Genomic DNA, 22,540 nt, shown 5'->3' on the forward strand with positions numbered 1-22,540 from the left:
CCATGGGCGGGCCTGAAGACACTGTTCCATTGAAAGAAGCTGGGATGCAAAAGGTCACATGTTGTGTGTTTCCATTTATAGGAAATGTCTAGAATAGGCCAATCTGTAGAGACACAAGGTAGGAAAGCGACTGCCTGGGGCTGCAGGAAGGGTGCCAGTGAGGTGGGGCTGCTTCTGGAAGTGACGTTGTTCTGGAGGTGAATGGTGGCGATGGCTGCACACCAGGGCGGCTGTACTGCAAGGCCGCCGGCTTGGTTCACTTTGAAAGGGAGAGCTCTGGGGCCTGTGGGTGACATCTCGGCAAAGGAAAAGCAGGCCGAGCGCCCCGTCGTGTGTTCTGCCTCCAGGGGCCCGCTCCGCGAGGTCTTAGCCTTTGCCTCGGGTGCTCTTTGTGGCCCAGACACGCAGAGCTAAGGCGCGGCTTGCCGGAGCTAGCTGAGGAGTGCCTCAGCGCTCAAGGTTGAAACAGAAAGGGGCAAATCGTTTTCCCCACGCCTCTGCCCCGCCTGTATTTGGTGTGGTCTCTGGGTTTACAGATTGTTTCGTGCATAAGGGGGTTCGGTGGTCAGGAAAATTTGGAAAATGTTATAGTTAAATATATTTCTTAACTTTGAGCTAGTGTGTGTGTTAGGTAAATCCTATGTCCCCCCCATATCCAAAATATTTTTGGTGGAAAACAGTCTTTAAAATCACTATGGGAGTTAAGTCAGTAATCTGAAATCTTACTCTGAACCAGATCACCGTGCGTGCCGATACCTCCAGCCTTACTTCCTTCGCGGCCCTGATGTTTCTATGTTCTCACGGCTTTTCTTCCACCCTTCGTGACTGGCCGTGTTCTCAAAGTGTGGTTGGAGATGCCCAGGGGCCCTGAGACCTTCTCAGGGGGTCCAGCAGGCCGGAGCTATTTATTCTTATCCTCTCACGAGCACACGTGGTGTCTTCCAGAGGCTGCGTGATATGTGGTATCGCAACAGATTGAATGCTGAAGGAGAAAGTCCATTCAAGAGATTTGTAAAGATGAAAAATACTGTCATTCTCAGTAAATTTTTTTTGCTTCAAGAAAATGTATTTTTCATTAAACTGTGTTATGTTAACATGTAACGAGTTTACTGTTACTTTTAAATGAACTCGTATGTACTTTAAAAAAAACATTTCTCCATTCTAATTTCTCATCTGGTAAATACTGATAGGTATAATTCCAATCCTGAAACGAAAAAGTTTAAAAACCGCTGATCAAGGTAAGTAATGTGAATACTATGTCAAGTTTGATATGGTAAAGCTCGATTGATGGAACGATCGTCCGTCATAACAGGAGACCTCTCGGTCTGCCTTCCAGAACGGCTTCAAGTCAGGCCGCGAGGCTGTGGCTGTAGCTTCCCTCTGATGCTTGACATGCCACAGCAGTGTCACCAGAGTGTATGATGGCCACTGGAAGGCGCTTGTAGGTTTCTGTTTAAAAATATGTCACATAAATACCATCAGACCATGCAAATTAGAGAATTATTAAAACCATTGGTTTCATTTTTAGGATATAATCTGTCCACTGTAAGTGAGTTAATAACCTGGCAGTAAAAAACTTGGGCTATTAACCCAAGGCTCGTTCTGGCCGCTCATTCTTAAGTAGTTTGGCAGCTTTTGAACTACCTGGAAACTTTCATTTTCACACGTTGACTGCACACCCGATTTTAACACTGGGTTTTCAAGTCTAGAGGAAAGCGGACTTTAATCTTGGATTGAGACGAGTTTACAAGATATAAATATATTTCCAGCTGTTGCTTGAGGGAAAATATGATTAATACTGAAATGTTTCCTCTGCTTTGACTGGCAGCTGGGGCTGGACTTGGAGGAGCTGGAGGAGATAGAAGAGGACGCGGGCCTCGGGAACGGAGGCCTGGGGAGGCTGGCAGGTAACTGGGCCTGGTCTGGACGTGGCCCCTCCTTGCGCAGTGCCTGGCGGCGACCCACAGGAAGGTCCCCCGCTCAGCCGCACCTGTGCTGACCTGCTGGGCGTGCGCCGGTCCCTCGGGTGTAGGGGAGCACCCTCTAAACCAGAAATCTTTGCCGCCAATGGAAACAATGTGAAATAGCTGTTGTCCTTATATAAGGGGCACCTCATGACCCTCCCGGAGACCGGGCTTGCCGGTGCTGGTGACGGGTGCTCGGAGGGGCCTCCAGTACACTGGCCACTTCCCACAGGCAGTGACGAGGAGAAAGGCCGGTGGAGGCACACACACGCACGCGCACACACACACGCGTCAGGGACGTCAGCCGGCTCACAGTGAGCTGCTCCCAGGGCTACAGTGTTGGGGGGTCTGGGGGCTGCTCCCTGGCCCGCCCTGACCAAGAGGGAGCCAGAGTTGTTTTTCTGTTGTAATTCTTCCTGCCAGCTTCTGGGGAGAGGGAGCCGGGTCGGTGAACTGGAAGAGGAGACAGCAGTGAGCTCTGGTTCCGCTCGTACCCCGAGGCCCTCGGGCGCACTGTCGGGGCAGAGAGGCCGGGTCTCGTCCTGCCTTCCTGTGTGGAGGGGTTGGACCTGGGCCCCTGCCGCTTTGCGTCACGGCCCCTTCTGGGAGTCATCAGTTTGTGAAGGGAGCGAACGCCCTAAGATTTATTTGGGGGAGTGTGTGTTTATGTTTTCAAATTTTAACTTAAATTCTTCAAAAATTATAAATGCAATATATGTTCCTCGCAAACCAAATCTACAAAGAAACAATTCATGGGGTCTGCTCCTCCTCCACCCCTAGTGTGAAAGCTTGTGTCCCATCCACTCTGCTTGCTCCCAAATGCAGGGCCTGTTTCAGTTTATGGAGGTGAGGTCATACAGGTGGGGGTGATGTCATACAGATGGAGGTGAGGTCATGCAGGTGGGGGTGAGGTCATACAGGTGGAAGTGATGTCATACAGATGAGGGTGATGTCATACAGGTGGGGGTGAGATCATACAGGTGGGGTGAGGTCATACAGGTGGGGGTGATGTCATACAGATGGAGGTGAGGTCATGCAGGTGGGGGTGAGGTCATACAGGTGGGGGTGAGGTCACGGGGTGAGATACAGGTGGAGGTGAGATCATACAAATGGTGGAGGTGAGGTCATACCAGTGGGGGTGAGGTCATAGATGGGAGGTGAGGTCATACAGGTGGGGGTGAGGTCATATAGATGGGAGGTGAGGTCATACAGGTGAGGGTGAGGTCATACAGGTGGAGGTAAGATCATAGAAATGATGGTGAGGTCATACAGGTGGAGGTAATATACAAATTGTGGAAGTGAGGTCATACAGGCAAGGGTGAGGTCATACAGGTGGAGGTGAGGTCATACAGGTGGAGGTGAGGTCACACAGGTGGGGGTTAGGTCATAGTGTGCTGAGGCTTACTTCCCCTAGATGGAATCATGGCACCACCGCTGGTGGACAGCACACAGCCCCAGGCGCCCCTCCCCCCAGGCATTCTGTGATCTCAGCCATCTTCCCAGGCAGTAAAAACCTGTTTCCCAAGCTACTGGGAAGCCCCCCGACCCTGGTCCCCACGGCCCACAGGGGCCTGGAGTGGCAGCCTGCTGTCCCCTCAGCCCAAGGCAGGGTGCTGGTGGCTGGCCAGCCGCCCTGCCCGGGCCGCTGTGCTGCAAGTGTTCTCAGCCTCCTGCGGTCCGGCTCCTGCTGACCCCCTGCCGACCTTCCCTGCACCTGCAGTGCTCTGGCCGTCCACAGGCAGGTGCAGCGGCCCCTCCCTGTGGGCCCCTCTGGTTCCTGGGAGCCCTCGGTGTGCAGACCTGGGTGGCCCCATCCTGCGGTGGCCTGGTGCGCCAGGGCCCCCCGAGCAGACGCCTCCCTAAGCAGGAGAGCCCAGGCCCCAGCTGTCAGCCTCTGCTTCCACCCCGTGCCAGGGGCCTGTGGGTGTTTGGTGGACTGGCGTATATTTTATTGGCTGGGGTTTCATGTGGACTTTTCTTCTTTTTGATCCAGAAGTTTAACAAGGCTGCCTTCCAGATCCTTGTTTGAGACATTGTGTTTTTTCAAGACGTGTCGATTGGAACAAAGGCTTGTTTTGCTAACGTGCTGCCCCAGCCCCTGGTGGCCCTGGCGCTTGGCTGTCGGGGTCCCTGTGGATGGAGAGATGCACACGGACAGCCCTGCGTCTTCCCCAGTGGGCAGAGCTGGGCAGACAGCAGGGGTTTCAAGTAGGAAGTGTAGTTGGGGGGCCCACGCCCGAGTGAGGTTCTCCGCGAGCCGGCAGAAGTGGAGACATGCGGAGCCCGCCCTGCTCTCTGTGGGCTCTGACCCTCCCTCCCCGTGGACCCCACCCCCAGGGGCCTCTCTGATGCCCTCTTGGTGGGGCTCTGGGCCCTCAGGCTGAAGGAACCAGCCAGGGAGCTCGGTTCCTTTTCATGAAGCCTGCAGCTGGTTGGTCACCATGGGTGCACAATCTGGCACCGGGCCCATGACCCAGAGCTGCCTTTGCGTGACAGCGGGGCCTTGCCCCCCGTGGGCCCCAGATCTGCCTCTGATCCCAAGAAGTTGTTTGTGCTTGGAATTTTCAGCCTGTTTCCTTGACTCCATGGCTACCCTGGGCCTGGCGGCATATGGCTATGGGATCCGCTACGAGTTTGGGATATTTAACCAGAAGATTGTCAATGGCTGGCAGGTGGGTGAGAACTGGTTCCTTTGCTCTTTCACAGGGGAAAGTCAACAGGGGCACTTTTAGCACAGCTTTTTACCCTGGAAATGCATTCCTGGAGGGACTACAGGCCAGTCCCAGGCAAAGCGGAGGCAGGTGCAGTCAGGGCAGCCTTGGGAGCACCTCACTGTCCTCATGTTTCCGCGGGCAGGCGGTGGGGCGGGAAGGACCGGTCTGTGTGAGCTCAGGCACTCACTGCTCGCGGTGCCTGGGAAGCCTGCTGGGCGAGGCCACAGGGCCCCTGGCCTCACAGGAGGCGCCAGGGATGAAAACCCACGTGCTGTGGCTGGGCTTCCCATGGTGCCTCGGCGTGGCACCAGGGTGGCCCTGTCTGGGTCACTGACCTGGAGTCGTTGAAAGACAGTTACTGCAGGCTTGTTCCCACCTGCCTTCACCCACTGGCGCCAGCGTGGGGGCCACAGGGGGGCCAGCGGCTGGACTCTGCAGAGCAGCAGCCCTGGGGAAGAGGGAGCTTTGTTTCTTAGGCTAAGTAAGAGGGTCGAGACCCTGTGGTGAGACGAGCTGGATCTCAAACAAGTGTCCCGTCCTCCACCGGGCAGGCTGGGCCCCTCGCTCAGTCCCTCAGAACGGAGGCTGTTCTTCGACCAGAGACCAGCCTATTTAATGCAGTGTGGGGCCCGAAGTGACAGGGCAGCCCTGGGGTTGGGGTGGGAAGGCTTGTGGCAGGAGAGTCTGAATGAATGCACTGCTCCTGGGTGACGGAAACACCCCGCGTCATGGGGGTTCGGGTCGCGCGGGCCTGTGTGGTTGCCAGAACTGCCAGTGGGGCGTGTGTGACGTGGAGGTGCCTGTGGGGGCTATGACCTCGGCCACGGCACCTCCCTAGTTGCCCAAATGCTCTCCGATGGCTTTCCGAGACCACCTCGGAGATCCCGTGGGCTGGCTTCCAGACCTCCACGGTACAGTGGGTATCGAGGAACACGAGTCTGACAATGCGGCTTCCCGGGCGCACGAGGCCACGTCACACACACCATGGTCTGTGCTCCGCAGCACTGTGTCTCAGCACAACAGGTGCATCTTAGTTAGAAATGCGTTATTGCTACAAAGCACTGACCGTCATCTGCGGTTTCAGAGAATCATCATCACTGATCACAGGTCCTAACAAATGTAATAATGAAGTTTGAAATATCGGGAGATGCCCCAGAGTGGGCTGCTGGAGGCGGGCTCACCACAGACCTTCAGTTCGTGAGAACACCGAGCCCAGTAAGATGAGGCCCCAGAGGAAGCAAAGTTCCCTGAGCTTGTGTAGGGGCTGCTTGTTGATCTGAACAGAAAGACTCCATCTCTTCTCATTTTAGTCAGTTCATACCCACCACTGTCTCCTCTCGGCCACGCAGGATGAGTTCCCTGGAGTGGCGGGAGGAGCTGCCCCATGTGCTTCCGCTCAGAGGGTCGCCGGAGTCCGGGAGCCCCTTCCAGTGTTACCTTCTGCGGTTTTTACATATTTTTGGGTTGGGTGGCCCTGGCACAGCTTCTGAACACTAAGCTGCCACACGGCAGCCTCGTGGAAGAGCCACACCCACACTCTGCTGCACGGTGCCCGGCACCCCGAGTGCCCCTCATCCGCACAGCAGCAGCTCCGGTTCTTCTTGTCAATACGTAACAGCTTTATTGAGATACCAAGTGGCTTTTACTACATCACTGCCTTCCGAGCCCCCGGTCAGCAGCCTGGGAGGAGCCCGGCACCACCCTACAGGCATGGCCCAGGTCCGACCATCCGCCTGCCTCTGTCTCTGCTCTCGGCTGCTCCTCAGGCCTCATGTGACCGGTTCCCACACGTGGGCTCTGACGAGTGTGGTTGAGGGCCCTCGTGCCATCAGGACCTCATTCCTTTTTTTAATTTAAGTTAGTTTAATTTAATTTTGGTATCATTAATCTACAATTACATGAGGAACATTATGTTTACTGGACACCCCCCATCACCAAGTCCCCCCAACATACCCCATTACAGTTTCTGTCCATCAGCATAGTAAGATGCTGTAGAGTCACTACTTGTCTTCTCTTTGCTGTACATCCCTCCCCATGCCTCCCCCCACATTATACATGCTAATAGTAAGGCCCCCTTTCTTCCCCCCAACCCCCCGTATCTCTCCCTTCCCACCCATCCTCCCCAGTCCCTTTCCCTTTGGTAACTGTTAGTCCATTCTTGGGTTCTGTGAGTCTGCTGCTGTTTTGTTCCTTCAGTTTTCCTTTGTTCTTATACACCACATATGAGTGAAATCATTTGGTACTTGTCTTTCTCTGCCTGGCTTATTTCACTGAGCATAATACCCTCTAGCTCCGTCCATGTTGTTGCAAATGGTAGGATTTGTTTTCTTCTTATGGCTGAATAATGTTCCATTGTGTATATGTACCACATCTTCTTTATCCATTCATCTACTGATGGACACTTAGGTTGCTTCCATTTCTTGGTTATTGTAAACAGTGCGGTGATAAACATAGGGGCGCATCTGTCTTTTTCAAACTGGGCTGCTGCATTCTTAGGGTAAATTCCTAGGAGTGGAATTCCTGGGTCAAATGGTATGTCTATTTTGAGCTTTTTGAGGAACCTCCATACTCCTTTCCACAATGGTTGAACTAACTTACATTCCCACCAGCAGTGCAGGAGGGTTCCCCTTTCTCCACAACCTCACCAACATTTGTTGTTGTTTGTCTTTTGGATGGTGGTGATCCTTACTGGTGTGAGGTGATATCTCATTGTGGTTTTAAGTTGCATTTCTCTGATGACTAGCGATGTGGAAGATCTTTTCATGTGTCTGTTGGCCATCTGAATTTCTTCTTTGGAGAAGTGTCTGTTCAGCTCCTCTGACCATTTTTTATATTGGATTATTTGCTTTTTGTTTGTTGAGATGCGTGAGCTCTTTATATATTTTGGATGTCAACCCTTTATCGGATCTGTCATTTATGAATATATTCTCCCATACTGTAGGATGTCTTTTTGTTCTATTGATGGTGTCCTTTGCTGTACAGAAGGTTTTGAGCTTGATATAGTCCCACTTGTTCATTTTTGCTTTTGTTTCCCTTGCCCAGGGAGATATGTTCATGAAGAAGTTGTTCATGTTTATGTCCAAGAGATTTTTGCCTATGTTTTTTTCTAAGAGTTTTATGGTTTCATGACTTACATTCAAGTCTTTGATCCATTTTGAATTTACTTTTGTATATGGGGTTAGACAATGGTCCAGTTTCATTCTCCTACATGTAGCTGTCCAGTTTTGCCAACACCAGCTGTTGAAGAGGCTGTCATTTCCCCATTGTATGTCCTTGGCTCCTTTATCATATATTAATTGACCATATATTTTTGGGTTAATATGTGGAGTCTCTATCCTGTTCCACTGGTCTGTGGCTCTGTTCTTGTGCCAGTACCAAATTGTCTTGATTACTGTGGCTTCGTAGTTGAGCTTGAAGTTGCGGAGCGAGATCCCCCTGCTTTATTCTTCCTTCTCAGGATTGCTTTGACTATTTGGGGTCTTTTGTGGTTCCATATAAATTTTTAAAATATTTGTTTCAGTTCGTTGAAGAATGCTGTTGGTATTTTGATAGGGATTGCATTGAATCTGTAGATTGCTTTGGGCAGGATGGCCATTTTGACAATATTAATTCTTCCTAACCAAGAGCATGGGATGAATTTCCATTTGTTAGTGTCCTCTTTAATTTCTCTAGGACCTCACTCCTTTTATTGGTGAATTCAGGTGGTTCTCCATGTGTTTTTACTCTGATGCATTTTTATGAATTTTATCAGTTTATTTCTTTAATAGTCCGGAGTGTTAATTCTCAAACACATGGCCTTGACCGGAACAGGAGATCTGAGCTTCGTGAGGGGCTGTGGTTCTGTCCCTGTGCTGGGCGGTGGCTCATCGGCTGTGGCCCCGGGACTCACCTCGCTGCGGCCCCTTTGCAGGTGGAGGAGGCAGACGACTGGCTGCGCTACGGCAACCCCTGGGAGAAGGCCCGGCCCGAGTACATGCTCCCTGTGCACTTCTACGGGAGGGTGGAGCACAGCCCCGAGGGCGCGAGGTGGCTGGACACGCAGGTACCCGATGGCGCCTTCCTGGGGCCGTGGGGGGCATGCTGCTCGAGATGAGAGCCCGAGGGATCCTGCTCACAGACGCCAGCTCTCACTGGTCGGGATGGTCCAGGCGAGAAGGTGCTGAACGGACAGCATGCCCTTCGTAGTTCACAGGAGCTGGTGTGGGGGGAGGCCGGCAGTTCAGGGGCAGGGAGGATGGTGATGGAACCTGGGGGACACGAGCAGCCCCTGTCGTCTCTGGAGGTGTCTGACGCTCCCACTGGCCACAAGCTCCTGGTCCCATGGGTGGTGCCTCCTGGGAACAGCCCCCGAGGGAGCTGTCAGAGCCCCGGGCCCGTGGTGAGGCCACAGGGGACACAAGCAGTCCCATCTGGCTCAGCAGTGGCTGTGCCCATCGGGGTGGTTCTAGGGAGGCGGGAGCCTCAGGCGCGGGGGCGGCTGTGAGCAACACTCAGCGGGCCGGTGACGTGGGCAGAGCAGCACAAAGTGGTGAGCCTGGGGGAAGGCAGTGTATGCATCGAGAGGTGTCCGGACTCTCTGCGCCTCAGTTTTGAGTAGGCTGTGTGGGGCTCCGTGCTGTGCAGGCCTACAGTGACGTACATTGAGTTTAATTTGGAAAAGCGAAGGGGATTGATCAGTTACCTAAGTGTGTGCTTGTGCAAGATGCACGTGTCAGTGTGTGTGGGACGTGGACACGGTGGGGCATCCTGCTGGGGTGTGGTGAGGGCCTTAAGCGGAGGGGGGCCGTGGACGGGAAGGCAGGCAGTTGGACGTGCTGTGCAGGGCTTGACCCTGGCCTGGATGAGGCTGCGGGTGCAGGGAGCGGGGCAGGGTGAGGGCTGAGGGAGACAGGGTGGAACACGGGGCTGGGGCCTTGCCTCGAGGCGCCGTGGCCCGTCCTCCGTGGCATCAGCTGACTGCATGCCGCGCCGCTGCCGTCACACTGCGCAGGTGGCCAGGAGAGCAGCAGGGCCACAAGCCCAGTCGGAGCTTGTTCACTTCTTCCTGCGCTTCCCAAGAGCAAAGCTGGCGCTTCTGGACGGGGCATCGGGGTGGCGTGCCGGCGGGCTCTGGGTGGGGAGCAGGTCCTGGGTTCCCGTCGGGAGAGGGGGCTGGGCTGGCTTGCCTTTGCCGTGGGCTCGAGGTCACGGCCACAGGGGTTGAGAGACTTAGTCAACCAGCCGTGGTGCGTGTGGAGGGGCGGCTGAGTCCTGAGACTGCTTGAGCGGGGGCTGCGGGCGGGACTGCAGGCGGGGCTGCGTGTGGGACGGGGTGGGGCAGAGCGGGCAGCACAGCAGCCCTGGAGGAGTGGAAGCGGGCCGAGGGCCAAGTCCGCCCAGCGCTGGAACTGTCAGGCCAGCAGAGGTGCTCGGGGCAGTGAGGGCAGAAGGCAGCGCACCTGGCTGGCCTCCATCCCGCCCTCCCTCCTCGCCAGGTGGTGCTGGCCATGCCCTATGACACCCCGGTGCCAGGCTACCGGAACAACACGGTCAACACCATGAGGCTGTGGTCCGCCAAGGCGCCGAACGACTTCAAGCTGCACGACTGTGCGTCCCTCCCTCTTGTCTTCATCAGGCGGCTTGTCCCAGACTCGCCTGTGTGGCTCCCGTCCCACCACTGTTGTCAAGGGCAGGGGACCCCCAGGAGGCCCCGGGTGGAGTCAGCTCCCATGGGGCTGTGCACCCTGAGGAGGGAGTGAGGAGCCTGGGGTCCTGCATGGGGGACGCCACAGTCCCCAGGGTGCTGTGGGTCAGGGCCGGGGGCGCCTTCTGCCCGGGAAGGCTGCTCCCTGCTCAGGAGGAGCTGTGGCAGCGGGTGCACGGGGCAGGCGTGCGGTCCTGACCCGGCTATCTCTGCTCTAGTCAATGTGGGTGGCTACATCGAGGCCGTGCTGGACAGGAACCTGGCCGAGAACATCTCCAGAGTCCTGTACCCAAACGACAACGTGAGTCGCTCGCGTGCGTGGTCCGGGTCTGTGCTGTACCCCTCGAGGCCGGGACAGCACACCGCCAGGCTGGGGTGCTCTGAGAGCCTCTGCTCGCAGGCATCAGGTCTGGGTGAGACCATGTAGGTGGCCACCGGTGCCCGTGAGACTCCTCGGGGTGAGGATGGCCCGGCATCCTTGACTGAGTCCCAGTCTGCCTGTTGGCACCCCCATTGCCCTTTCTCCCTAAGGGCTTTGTGGGCTCTTGGGCCCGGCTCACACCCCCATAATACACAGCGGCCCCTCGAGCGGGGAGGTGGGAGCCTGCCAGACCTCACGTCCGTGCACCTCCTGCTCTTGGCCCACTTGTGCCGCGGGGACGCCAGTGCCTCTCTTGCAGTGACACGTGACAGCCATGGTCTGAGAAGCCTTTACCACACGCCCCCCACGGGCTACCCAAGGTGGTAACAGCCTCCCTTGCCACCAGATTTGGTGTCCGGTGGCTTCTGTGTTGGCAGAGATAAACCCATGGGCTGTGTGGCCTTTATTCTGTGGGAGTGATACACGCATGTGGTAGCAAGCGGCACTGGGCCAAATGGCTCACAAACCTGGAGATTTGCGGCAGATCCTGAAACTCCAGACGTGGGGCGGTCTTAGAGCACCCACACGTTGGAGGCCACGCTGCAGGGGCCCGGCCGGGCCTTGTGCTCGGCCTCTTGCTGGTAGGAGCTAGACCCACCCACAGGGTCGCATGAGCCTCCACCGGCTGCCTCTGTGCCTGCGCCCTGTCTGCAGGTCCCATGCAGGTCAGGCACTCCTGCCCCTGCCCGTGGGCTGTAGGTCCCGGGTCCTGGGGGTTGAGTGTTGGCACCAGCTGGGACTCAGGCTCCCATCTGTCATCCTTGCACATGTCTGCAGCCCCTGGGGTGAGGCTGGGGCAGGACCCCTGATGAAGGCCTGCTCCTAGCCTGGGGCACCCATGGGGGCCGGGGGCCCTGTCCCGGGTCTTTGGCCTTGGGGCTGGGCCCAGCGAGGTGTCGACCCCAGCGCTGTGTGCCTCAGTTCTTCGAGGGCAAGGAGCTCCGCCTGAAGCAGGAGTACTTCGTGGTGGCCGCCACCCTCCAGGACATCGTTCGCCGCTTCAAGTCCTCCAAGTTCGGCTGCCGTGACCCCGTGAGGACCAGTTTTGAGACGTTCCCTGACAAGGTTCGTGCGTTGGCAGTGAGGACAGGCGTCCTCGGGCCAGCTCCTTCCCGAGGCCGCGGTGGGACGGCAGCATGCCCGTCCAGGTCCCCTCAGCATTGGGGGCAGGCCCCCTGCCTCGCCAGCTCGGCCGCACTGGGTGCTCTCGGGAGCCGAGGCAGCAGAGCCACTGTGAAAGGCCCCGGGGGGCTGGGGGGAAGGCAAGTCTGATGCGTCGGCAGGTGGCCGGGTGGCTGCAAACAGCCCGCTTGTCCTAGGCGAGGGGGACATTTGGAATCGGGGCCTGGTGGCCCCGTGGCTGCTGGCTGCTGCGCGCCTCCTGTGGAGCCGGTCCACGGGGTCCTCCTGGCCCCGCCCGTGTTGTGCTGGGCTCAGCGCCTGCACGGGGCTGTCGGGTGGCTGGCTGAGGACCCCAGCCCCGCACACGCCGACCACTGCAGCACCACACAGGCGGGGCCTGATGGGATCGCATGTGCACTGCAGGTCGCCATCCAGCTGAACGACACCCACCCGGCCCTCGCCATCCCCGAGCTCATGCGGATCCTGGTGGACGTGGAGAAAGTGGACTGGGACAAGGTGCGTGCTGGGTGGGGGCAAGGGTGCGGGGTCTGCTGCCCCGAGAGCCAGACACGGTGAGGGCAGCGCGGCAGGGACACGAGGAGCAGTTAGTTCTCTGCAACTCAAGGCGGGCCTGATGCGTCCTTGAGCTCGTCGCGTAATTCTCTCATCTTAGAACTGCCACAAAAACCCAGAAGTGTTAAGTTTAAAGAAATATGCTGCTGACATACTTAGAGTGTGTTCTGATGACTGACTTTGACCTAGATCTTCGGTGTGATGGGTTCTCTTGGTCTGATTACTGGAATCAGCCTGCGAGGTTGTAATTGTCATTAGGGCAGTTTACCTGTGTCCCTGGGCCGCAGGCGTGAGGCCAGTTTGGGGAAACAGAAGTAGAGAACTGCTTGGCACAGTGAAAATGGCTTATAAAGCCAGCGAGGTGGGGCGGCCCTGGGGTGGGTAAGCGTTACTGGCCGATGCTGTGGGGGCTGCCGGCAGGTCGGGGGCACAGCTCGCCTGCAGGTTAGAGAGGGTTCAGGACAGGCGCTGCCGGGGCCAGACCTCCCCCTTCCCTAGGCCTCTAGCAAAATAGCTGTTTGTTCCCAAACAAAATGCACCGGAACGTTCTAGGCCTGGGAGATCACAAAGAAGACCTGTGCCTATACCAACCACACGGTGCTGCCCGAGGCCTTGGAACGCTGGCCTGTATCCATGTTCGAGAAGCTGCTGCCGCGGCACCTGCAGATCATCTATGCGCTCAACCAGAGGCACCTGGACGTGAGCGCGGGCGGGGCCGTGGGAGGGGAGGACGGAAATGGGCGGGGCCGCGGGAGGGGCGGACAAATGGGCGGGGCGCAGGGCTGCACCCCCTCCGAGGGCCCTCCTCTCTTGGCCGGGTGACCGGGCGCTGTGGGTCCGGGTCTTCGGCAAGCTGTTGGCGAGCCCCCACTCCTAGAGCCCCGCTGTCTGGGAGTCAGGCGTTCAGGTCTAAATATGCCTGTTTGGGGGCGGGGTTTGGCTGTGCCCGCCTCTGGGAGCGCAGAGGTCGCTGTCCCGAGGCAGCAGCGTCTGGGGGGTTGGGGAACAGTCTCCTCTTTGTCGCCGGCGGGGAGGGTACCGGCACAAGAGCAGGGCGAGCTTGGATTCAGGTGTGCTTATGTTCATTCACTTTAAACTCTCGGTGGAAAAGCAGTTCCACGGGTCAGAACGTGGTCAGCCGTGCTCCGGCCCACTCCTTGCAGTCACATGACGTCCCCAGCGCCGCCTGCCCCGTCTGCCCCCAGAAGGGGGCTCTGCCGAGTGGGCAGGCCAGGCCGGGCCCTTCCCTGGGCCAGGGCGTGCGGGGAGTGGCCTCCTTCCTTGGGGCTGGGAGCGCCCTAGGGGCTGCGTGCAGAGCCCAGGATTCTTTTGAAGGAAGTGGAACTTCGCTTGGGGGCTTGGGCCCTGTAGGGCCCACCCCGCCCACCCATGGCTCTCTGTCTCGGTGACAGCATGTGGCCGCCCTGTTCCCTGGGGATGTGGACCGCCTGCGGAGGATGTCTGTGATCGAGGAGGGGGACTGCAAGCGGATCAACATGGCCCACCTGTGTGTGATCGGGTCCCATGCGGTCAATGGCGTGGCCAGGATCCACTCGGAGATTGTGAAGCAGTCGGTGTGAGTGACACCAGATTCTCCCTGGGCCTGGGCTGCCTATGGGGACTGCCCACCGCCCACACCATACACCGTTCCCCGTGCCCGCAGTGCCCTGGCCAGTGGGTGGGGACTTGGCTGGCAGCATGGTAGGCTGAGCCTTCTGCTCACTGGCGGCCACTCCTGCCTTCTGCGGTCCTGTCTGTCCAGGTGGAGGCTCTGCCCCTGGAGCCGCCGGCTACTGGCCATAAGCATGAGCCCCCAGCTGGGGACAAGCACCCCAGGCCTGACAGGGTGGGGGGCAGCGCCTCGTGGCCAGGGTCTGTCCTGGAGAGGAAGGAGGAGTTCTTAAGTCAGATCTCATGTTTCCCATCCCTCTGTGGCGGCACACGATCTCTGAGTCCATCCCGTCCCTCCTTGACCTGCCCTGTGGAGCATCTCCTGGGTGCTTGGGGGCTGGACCAGGCCTGTCCTCAGGCACCTCTGCTCCTGGTGCAGCCCAAGGGCTGTGGGATCTTTAATCCCCGAGGCAGATGTCCCTGGGGGTGTCCCCATTTTACAGAGGAGGAAACCTTGCCTCGGGTCCTCGAGCTCCAAGGCCTGTGCCCCCCACCATCACCATCCCTCTGAAGGATGGCAGGCCTGGTGCCTGTGCGGTTCTGGGAAAGCCCACGGCCAGATGTGGGGTGCCTTGAAGGGTGTTTGCCCCGGGCTCTCAGGGCACATGGTGCTGACAACACTGCACTCCTAGGGAATGGCAGAAAAGCCCAGCTCCAGGGACTTCGGGGGGTTTCCATCAAAGGTCCTTCTTTGCTCACCTTGTTTGGAACAGCATTGGAGATGGCTACCTCTTTTCTGCTTTTAGCTTTAAGGACTTTCATGAGCTGGAGCCAGAGAAATTCCAGAATAAGACGAATGGCATCACGCCACGGCGGTGGCTGCTCCTGTGCAACCCAGGGCTCGCTGACACCATCGCGGAGGTGAGTCTGCGCCCGAGCCCTGGGGGCCGTGGGCACCGGGAGAACCGCCCCTGCTGCTCCCCTGTGCTGACTGGCAGTGGGTGCTCCAGCTGAGGCCCCTGGACGTGGGAGCGCTGGTCCGGGCTGGGTAGTCGGGTGGTGGCCCCTGTGGCCTGTGCAGGGCAGGAGTGAGGTCCTGGGCTTCTGGAAGGGCTGGCCCAGCGGTAGCCATGGGCACCGAGGAGGTCGTGAGCAGAGATGCAGCCGCTGCTGATGTGCTCTTGGAGAGCCCCCCCTCAGGAGGGAACCAGTGCCCTCAGGTGCCAGGCAGGCGGTGTGCTCGCCCCTGCAGTGAGTGGCTGAGGGGTGGTGCGGGGTGACGCTGCCTGCCTGGGGCAGCATCCCCAAGAAGGGGGCAGTGGAGCCGGGACCTGAAGAGCTGAGGGAGGTGGCTGGGCCCAACACTGAGACCCTGTGCCACAGGAGCATGGTGCCCCAGGGCCAGGCAGGCGGCAGAATGAGGACTGGCTGCAGGTAGCCAAGGCATCTGAGGGCCTGGAGTTTCCCTCCTGATCCTGCGTCAGCAACAGGCAGATGTGGGGGCACTTGACCACTGCTTGGCTGGAGGAAGGGGGGCTGGGGGTGCAAGGCCCTGGGGATGGTGGGCGATGGGCTCAGGCGGTGAGGGGCTGCTGGGCCATGGTCGCAACCAGGGTTTGGGCCTGTGATGGCACGAGGGAGGCTCGGCTGTTTGTTGTGATGGGACTGGGACCCACCAGCAGAGCGGTCGGGCACACGCACGGCCACAGAAAGCCTGTGGTCCCCTGGCCACGGGTGCCGTGCGTCTCCTGAGAGGCAGGCACCATGGGACAGCTGCGGGCCCGGGGCCAAGCCCCAGGCAGGGAGCAGATTGAGGAGGGTGGGTCCACAGCAAGAAACTGGATGTCCCCTTACAATTCCCCAGAAAATCGGGGAGGGTTTCCTGACCAACCTGAGCCAGCTGAGGAGTCTGCTGCCATTCATCCGCGACGAGGCGCTCATCAGGGACGTGGCCAAGGTCAAGCAGGTAGCCGTGTGGGCCTGCCCAGCACGGGGCAGCTTCCCACGTGCTCCAAGCCGGGGGCCGCACCCAGCTTCATGGAGGCCACGTGGTGGGTGCACACAGACCCCAGAGTGGCCCTGGCATCCCTTCACCCCAGGTTCTGCCCAGAAAGCTTGTCTGGAGGGAAGCACCTAGTAACGGGCTCAGACCCTGCATCTGTGCCCTGTATCTGCTCAGCGGCCTGGGAGCTGTACCCTACAGGGCCGGCCACAGAGGCCTTCCAGACCAAGCGTGCCACCTTGCGGGAGAGGGCATGCTGCCCCCCACCCCCCTGTGCCACAAGGTTTTGGCGGCCCAGAAACAGCCGCCCACCCCCCCAGCCACCTGGCTCTTACACCGCACCGCTGACCTCCGTGTATCCCGTCCCCTGCCCCCCTCCTGCGAGCCAGGTGCCCTCGGGTTTGCTTCTCACTCCTGCTGCTCCTGGTGCACACCACACTCCCCTGGTGTGGCCTCCGCCCTCAGCCCTGACCTCGTCTGCCCACCCCAGAGGTGGCAGGGGACAGAGGCACTCGCAGCCCTCCTGGGACATGACCTCGGGGAGCTCATGGGGTTCATTCCCGTGAGCCATCCACCCATCCTTGTTCTTTCCTCCCCAGGAAAACAAGCTGAAGTTTTCTGCCTTCCTGGAGAAGGAATACAAGGTGAAGATCAACCCTGCCTCCATGTTTGACGTGCATGTGAAGAGGATCCACGAGTACAAGCGGCAGCTGCTCAACTGCCTGCACGTCATCACGCTGTACAACCGTGCGTGCGCGTGCCCACCCCCACCGCCCCCGGGGCCCGGCGGCAGGGCCTCCTCCTGCTCACCAGCCCCTCCTAGACCAGGCCCTTCTCTGGCTGACTGGGTGGGAGGGGGCGGCGTGTGACGTTGCACATTGACGTTAAGCATTATCCCCGTGTTTTTCTGGCTGCTCAGTGTCAGTGGTTACAAAGGGGTGATAGCAGAGCTGTGCCCCCAGGGTGGCTGGGGACAGGCCTGAGCTCCACGAGGCAGGTGCACAGAAGCGCCCGAGGGCTGCAGGACCTGGGCCGTGGCCCGAGCTGTGAGCAGGCGGCCTCGGTGGGGTAGGAGGGCTCCCTGGGACCCAAAGGCTGGATTTTACGTTAGTCTTTTAGACTCATCTCGAGTGACATAGAGACACTTGTCACAGGCCCTTAAAGCATATGCTGAATTTATACAGGTCCCTTAAGTTATTTCAGGGCATTTAATTATGCAAGCAAATTAAAGACCCCCTAAAAGTAAACATGATGTTTGCCAGCTTTATAAAGATGATTAAAAAAAAACCTTAAGAAAAAACTTAGTTTTTAAAATTCTGTAATGAAGAGAATATTGATTCTGAAAACTGAAGAACCGAAAAGCTCCTCCCGGGTCTGTTACCAGAGAGGCCTGGCCAGAGGCGCTAACTTGGGAGGTGGCTGAGCAGTGCAGGCTGGAGGCACCCCTGGCTGAGCACTGCCTCCCCGACCCTGAGCCTTCAGGCAGGGCTGCGGGGCTGCCATTGCCGCCGGGCTAGGGCGGCAGCTTGTGGGGGACCTCGCTCTGGTTTCTCGGCATGCTTCTCTGATGCACCGTGAGTCCTGCCCTCTTCCCCCAGAGGTGTCCCTGAGCCCCCACACTGGTCCTATTCGTGAGCAGCAGGGCAGCTGCCCAGCACCCCCTTCCTCCAGCTGCAGCCCCTCGTGCAGCTGGCGCTCGCCCGACTCCTGCCTGGCTGCTGGCGTGTGGAGGCCCCCGAGCGTCCAGCTGTCCTGACAGTGGCCGGCGTGTGCCCGGCATGTGCCTGGGCTGTGCCTCACTCGCCTGCTGCTGCCTGTGCACCGCCCTGTCCTGGCTCGGAGTCGCCTGGGGGGTGGATGGATGGGGCCACACTGTCCAGCCCTCCTGCCTAGGATCCCGAGTCCTGGCTCGCCTTCAGCACAAAGGCTGGTTGGAGGGCGATGTTCTCACCATGTTTTCTTCCTGCACGTCCCCTGGGCCCCACGCTGCCCCGTCGGAGGCTGGGGCGCCGTGCATCCCGGGCTCCTGAGTGAGCTGTCTGCCGCCTGTGCTCGTTCTTCTGGGCTGGGTTGTGCTGACGCTGTGGTCCTTTTTCCCTGGTGCCCAGGGTGCTCTCTGGAATAGCTCAGCTGGTACTTGGATTATTTCTCGGAAGGTTTCTGGAGACGTGTCTGAAATGCTGGTCCGGTGCCATTGCCCCGGGTCTCCTCCGGGGCTCTGCCTTTCCCTCGTCTGAGGGTCTCTGGGTGTTGGCCACCCTGCACGCCTGCCCCGCCCTCTGGGCTCCCACAGTCGGGCAGCCTGTGTGTGCCATGGCTCTGCCGTGTGGCTGGCCTGCCCCCTCTTCCCAGGGCCTTACTTCTAGCTCTGGGGGCTCCTTTCCGCGCTGAGAGCCATTACAGGCCCGAGACCGTCCAGGGCTGGCTGCACAGCTGTGCGCGTGGTGGGCACCCCCATCTGACCGAGCTGTGCTGCCCTGGACGCGCTGCAGGGGCTTTGTGGCGCCCCGGGGCTCCTCCCCAGGACTCTGTCTCCTCTGGCTCCCAGTGGGGCTGGTTTGAGAGGCCCCCCAGGCCCCGGCTCCCAGGTTTCCCTGAAGGACAGGGGCTGATGAGGTCTGCCCTCCTGTCACCTGAGGACACGCACCCTGCTAACAGCCCCCTCGGGGGAGGCTGGGTCCCCAGACTTGTCTCACTCGTGCCCCAGGCCCCCACCCAGCCTCTGACCGGGCAGAACTTGCTCAGTGATCTGGAGTTTGCATGTTTCTCTTCCCTGGTTTGGTGAAAATGTAGCTTGTTTATTATTTACCTGTTCTCCTTGTTGTTTTGTCTGATTTCTGAAGGCGGGAAGATTCAGATCAGGTTCAGCTCAGCCCCGCCCAGAACCTCAAGTCTGCTGTCAGGATGAGCCCCGCTCCCTACTGCCACGGGTGGTCCCGGCTCGCTGGGGAGTCCCTCAGGGCCGCCTCCCGCCCTCTGCATGGACAACCCCCCCCCACACACAGCTGAAAGCCATTGGCCAGCAGGGACACCCCCAGTTTGCTGGGGCTGAAGGCGGGCTGGCCGCCCCAGCGGGACACCATCTGCCCCTGGGCTGGGGCTTCGGGAGGGGCTCTTGCCCCCGAGTCACAGCGAGGAAGCAGGGGACCTGGGGTCTCGAGGGCTGGCGGTGCCGCCACCGCTGTCCCAGGGCCATCTCTTTTTCAAGTGCTTGTCACGCAAGGGCCTTGAAGACTAGTGTGAGACCAGAGCAGGCCCTCAGGTTGGGCTGCTCCGGAAACAGGCGCGGCTTCTCCTGTGAGCCCATAGGAGCCCCGGAGCTGGAGGGTTTTCCTCCGCCCGGGACACGGTGCGGAACCGGGGGCCTCGCTCCCCTTCTGTAAGGGGGAGTCCATGGTGGGCACGTAGGGGCCCAGGGGCCGGGTTGGTTTCTGAGGACGCGGTCACCACAGTGTGTCACAGGGCAGGGGCATGTCCCGCCCTGCTCACCTCACTCGAATCTCTGATTTGTCCTGCAGGAATAAAGAAGGACCCAGCCAAGGACTTTGTGCCCAGGACTGTCATGATTGGGGGCAAGGTGAGGTCATGTCCTTTGGCTCTTGCTTGGAGTTCAGCCAGAATGTGCAAACCACCATGCTCCTAGGCAGGGCCACCTGGGCGCCCACTGCCCACGCTGGATGCTGGGGTGGCTCGGAGCTGGCACGCATGGTGTGGCAGATGGCCTCTGGCCCAAGGTGTGCGGCTGAGTGAGTCCACTGTCCATCTGCTCAGCAGTAGGAGGGACCCCTGCCTGCCCAGCATGTGGGCGAGGGGGCCCCGCCCTGTGGGCAGTCCCCATGGAAGCTTGCTGGCTGCTCCACACTCCTCATCTGTGCCCGCTGCTCAGGCCCTGGCGTGCTGCCCGACTCACTCCCCACATTGCACTGAGGGGACACAGGTTGATAGCTGATGCATCAACCAGGTGTGTGCCCACCCTGGGCTCAGCCTGGCCTGGTTTCACAGGATTACTGGGGCACAAGCTTCGGACATGCCGTCCTGGGGCCCCAGAGTATGGCACTGCACACTGGCGTGTCCTATCATCGCACTCTGTGCTCTGGGGCCGTGTCCCCACCCTCTGCCACCTCTCAAGAGCCTGGGCATCATCAGTGTGAGGACACTCTGGGTGCAGCTGCTTTGGGGGGCGCCCAGGTGCTGTCGTCTCCCTGTCTCAGCACATACAAAAGTGAACAGAAGTCCTGGTTGGCCCCTGGCCGCCCAGCAGCAGAGGGCAGTGCACCCCCCAGCACGGCCCTTGCCCTCCCCCCAGTGCCCGCCATCTGTCAGCCTCCCGGTGCTCACTGCCTGGGGATGTACTTCCTCTAAGGTCTCATTTCACAGAGAGTTTCAAACAGTTTTGAAACTGATAATTATTGAAATGTTAATTATTAAAAATTTCAAGCCTCAGAGAAAGGAGGAATTACAGGACATTGACAACCCTGCCCCAGACTTCAGGATCTTTTCAAAGCAAACGACAGACGTGACAGTGCTTCACCCTTGATCATGTCTCACATTTTCGCGATTTCCCTCCCAAACTGCTGCAGACGTGGGCTCTTCTGAACGTCCGCACTGCCATCACAGCTCCACAGTGAGGCTGCCAGGGCCTCTAGCCGAGTTGGGATGCTGGCAGGGGCCTGCCTGCTGCCCCTCTGTTCCCTCCTGTGGGCTGCCCTCCTTTCCCACAGCTTGTCACAGAACTGGCTCGCGCACCTCCAGGCTGGTGCTTCTGGCCGCATGCCCCCCCGGGTGTCCTGACATGTGTCTCATCCCCTTATGTCTTGTGAGCTGCTGGTCAGCTCTAAAATCCTGTTTCTTCCATCTTTTCATTTCTAAAAAACTGACTGGAATCAGAAAACAGGCCAGAGGCGGGCATATTTCTGCCCGTGGGTGAGGTGGCCGCCGTGGACAGCAGGGCGGGAGCCAGGGAGAGCCAGGGGCTGCACCCCGCAAGGGTGGGCTCTCTGGGGCCGCCTGCCAGGCGTGCGCAGGACCCAGGCGCGGCTCGGCCCTTCTGTAGGGCCGCTCCTCCACGAGCCTCCGGCCCTCCCGCTCCTTTCCAGGCAGCCCCCGGTTACCACATGGCCAAGATGATTATCAAGCTGGTCACATCCATCGGGGACGTCGTCAACCACGACCCAGTTGTGGGCGACAGGCTCAAAGTGATCTTCCTGGAGAACTACCGGGTGTCGCTGGCCGAGAAAGGTAGCCCGCGGGGGCCGCTAGATAGGCCATGCCCCCGCCCCACTTGGCTTGGGCTGATTAACTGCCCCGACACCAGGTGCCCCGACACCAGGTTCCCCGGCCAGAGGGGCCTCAGGGAGGTGCTGTGCTGGTCCTCAAGTGCAGAGAACTCCCAGCCTCAGACGCCCCTGGCCTCCACTTCCTCACCGCTGCCTGCTGCCTCCTGGGGCTCGCTCTTGCTGGCAGGCTGTGCCCCGAGTCAGCCTCCTCCCCGGGAGGAAGCTCCGCTCCCACACCTGTGTGCTCTCAAGGGCCTCTGCTGTCCTTCCCCCCAGCCCCACTCAGCTGGGAGCTCAGTCTGGGGCCACTCCACTTCTGGGTTGCCGGGAGATCACCAGACGGGGTGCTGCCTGGGGGCGTGGCTGCCTCGAGCACAGGGACCTCTCCAAACTGGCTGCTTCCAGAGACCCTGGAAAGAAGGGCCTTGCTGGCCAGACGGTGGGCAGGGCCTGGCGTTCCGGCACCTCTGTTCTGTCAGGCTGCTGCTGTCCGTGCTCTGCCCGCGCAGCGCTGTGCAGCCAACATGCCGCCTCTCCTGGGGCTCTCCTGGCCCACCCAGAACCTGCCTTGAGCCCTGCATGGCTTGTGTGTGAACCAGGGGCTGGGATGTGGCTGGTCTGCGGTGGCTTCTAACTCATCCTACGGCCCTTGCTGCCTGGAATTTCCCCTCCTCACCATTATTTGGAGCTGGCTGGTTTCTAGGTATCCTTAGGTCCCAGTCTGGTCCCCCGAGCTAGTGTCGGGGTCCCCGTGGTGTGCCCCTCTGCCGTCAGGCTGTCTAGGGGCCAGTGGTGCCTGTGTCTCCATCCTGGCACCTGGGCTTGACCTCGCCGAAGAGCTGTGCTCGGTGGTGACCCAGTGCCCGCCAGCTGGGCGGGGAAGGAGTGTCGGCTCTGTGGACGAGCCAGGGACGTGGGAGCAGGGGGGCCAGGCAGGGTGGGACTGATGCCGCTGTGTCTGGAGGCCTGGGGAGCCCACACCAGGGGCCTTGGCACTGCGGTGCTTGGGCCGCCGTCCTGACCGGCGATGCCTGGTGCCGCACGCAGAAACCCCACGCATGTGAGTGCAAGGTTGCCCAGCCCATCTAGTCCTCTGGTTCTGTAACGCCAGATTCCTCTGGAAGTGACCTAAGGAGACTTGTGGGGTGATTAAGACAAAAGTGATCTGGGGGTG

At 59.4% G+C, this 22,540-nt stretch overlaps 1 protein-coding gene across 1 annotated transcript in view; it reads left to right on the top strand.

Annotated features, from left to right (window-relative positions):
* PYGB (glycogen phosphorylase B) overlaps window positions 1-22,540 on the top strand; it is a 58,776-nt gene that overhangs the window by 32,334 nt on the left and 3,902 nt on the right. The window contains exons 3-16 of the mRNA XM_036908715.2: window positions 1,829-1,907; window positions 4,533-4,636; window positions 8,589-8,720; window positions 10,153-10,264; window positions 10,580-10,662; window positions 11,704-11,847; window positions 12,328-12,420; window positions 13,030-13,176; window positions 13,890-14,053; window positions 14,895-15,009; window positions 15,953-16,054; window positions 16,690-16,837; window positions 19,609-19,667; window positions 21,187-21,328. Coding sequence (XP_036764610.1) covers window positions 1,829-1,907; window positions 4,533-4,636; window positions 8,589-8,720; window positions 10,153-10,264; window positions 10,580-10,662; window positions 11,704-11,847; window positions 12,328-12,420; window positions 13,030-13,176; window positions 13,890-14,053; window positions 14,895-15,009; window positions 15,953-16,054; window positions 16,690-16,837; window positions 19,609-19,667; window positions 21,187-21,328 — 1,624 coding nt within the window. The remainder of the gene's footprint in view (window positions 1-1,828; window positions 1,908-4,532; window positions 4,637-8,588; window positions 8,721-10,152; window positions 10,265-10,579; window positions 10,663-11,703; window positions 11,848-12,327; window positions 12,421-13,029; window positions 13,177-13,889; window positions 14,054-14,894; window positions 15,010-15,952; window positions 16,055-16,689; window positions 16,838-19,608; window positions 19,668-21,186; window positions 21,329-22,540) is intronic.

The sequence above is a fragment of the Manis pentadactyla genome, chromosome 14, assembly GCF_030020395.1.
Source record: "Manis pentadactyla isolate mManPen7 chromosome 14, mManPen7.hap1, whole genome shotgun sequence".
Lineage (NCBI taxonomy): Eukaryota > Metazoa > Chordata > Mammalia > Pholidota > Manidae > Manis > Manis pentadactyla.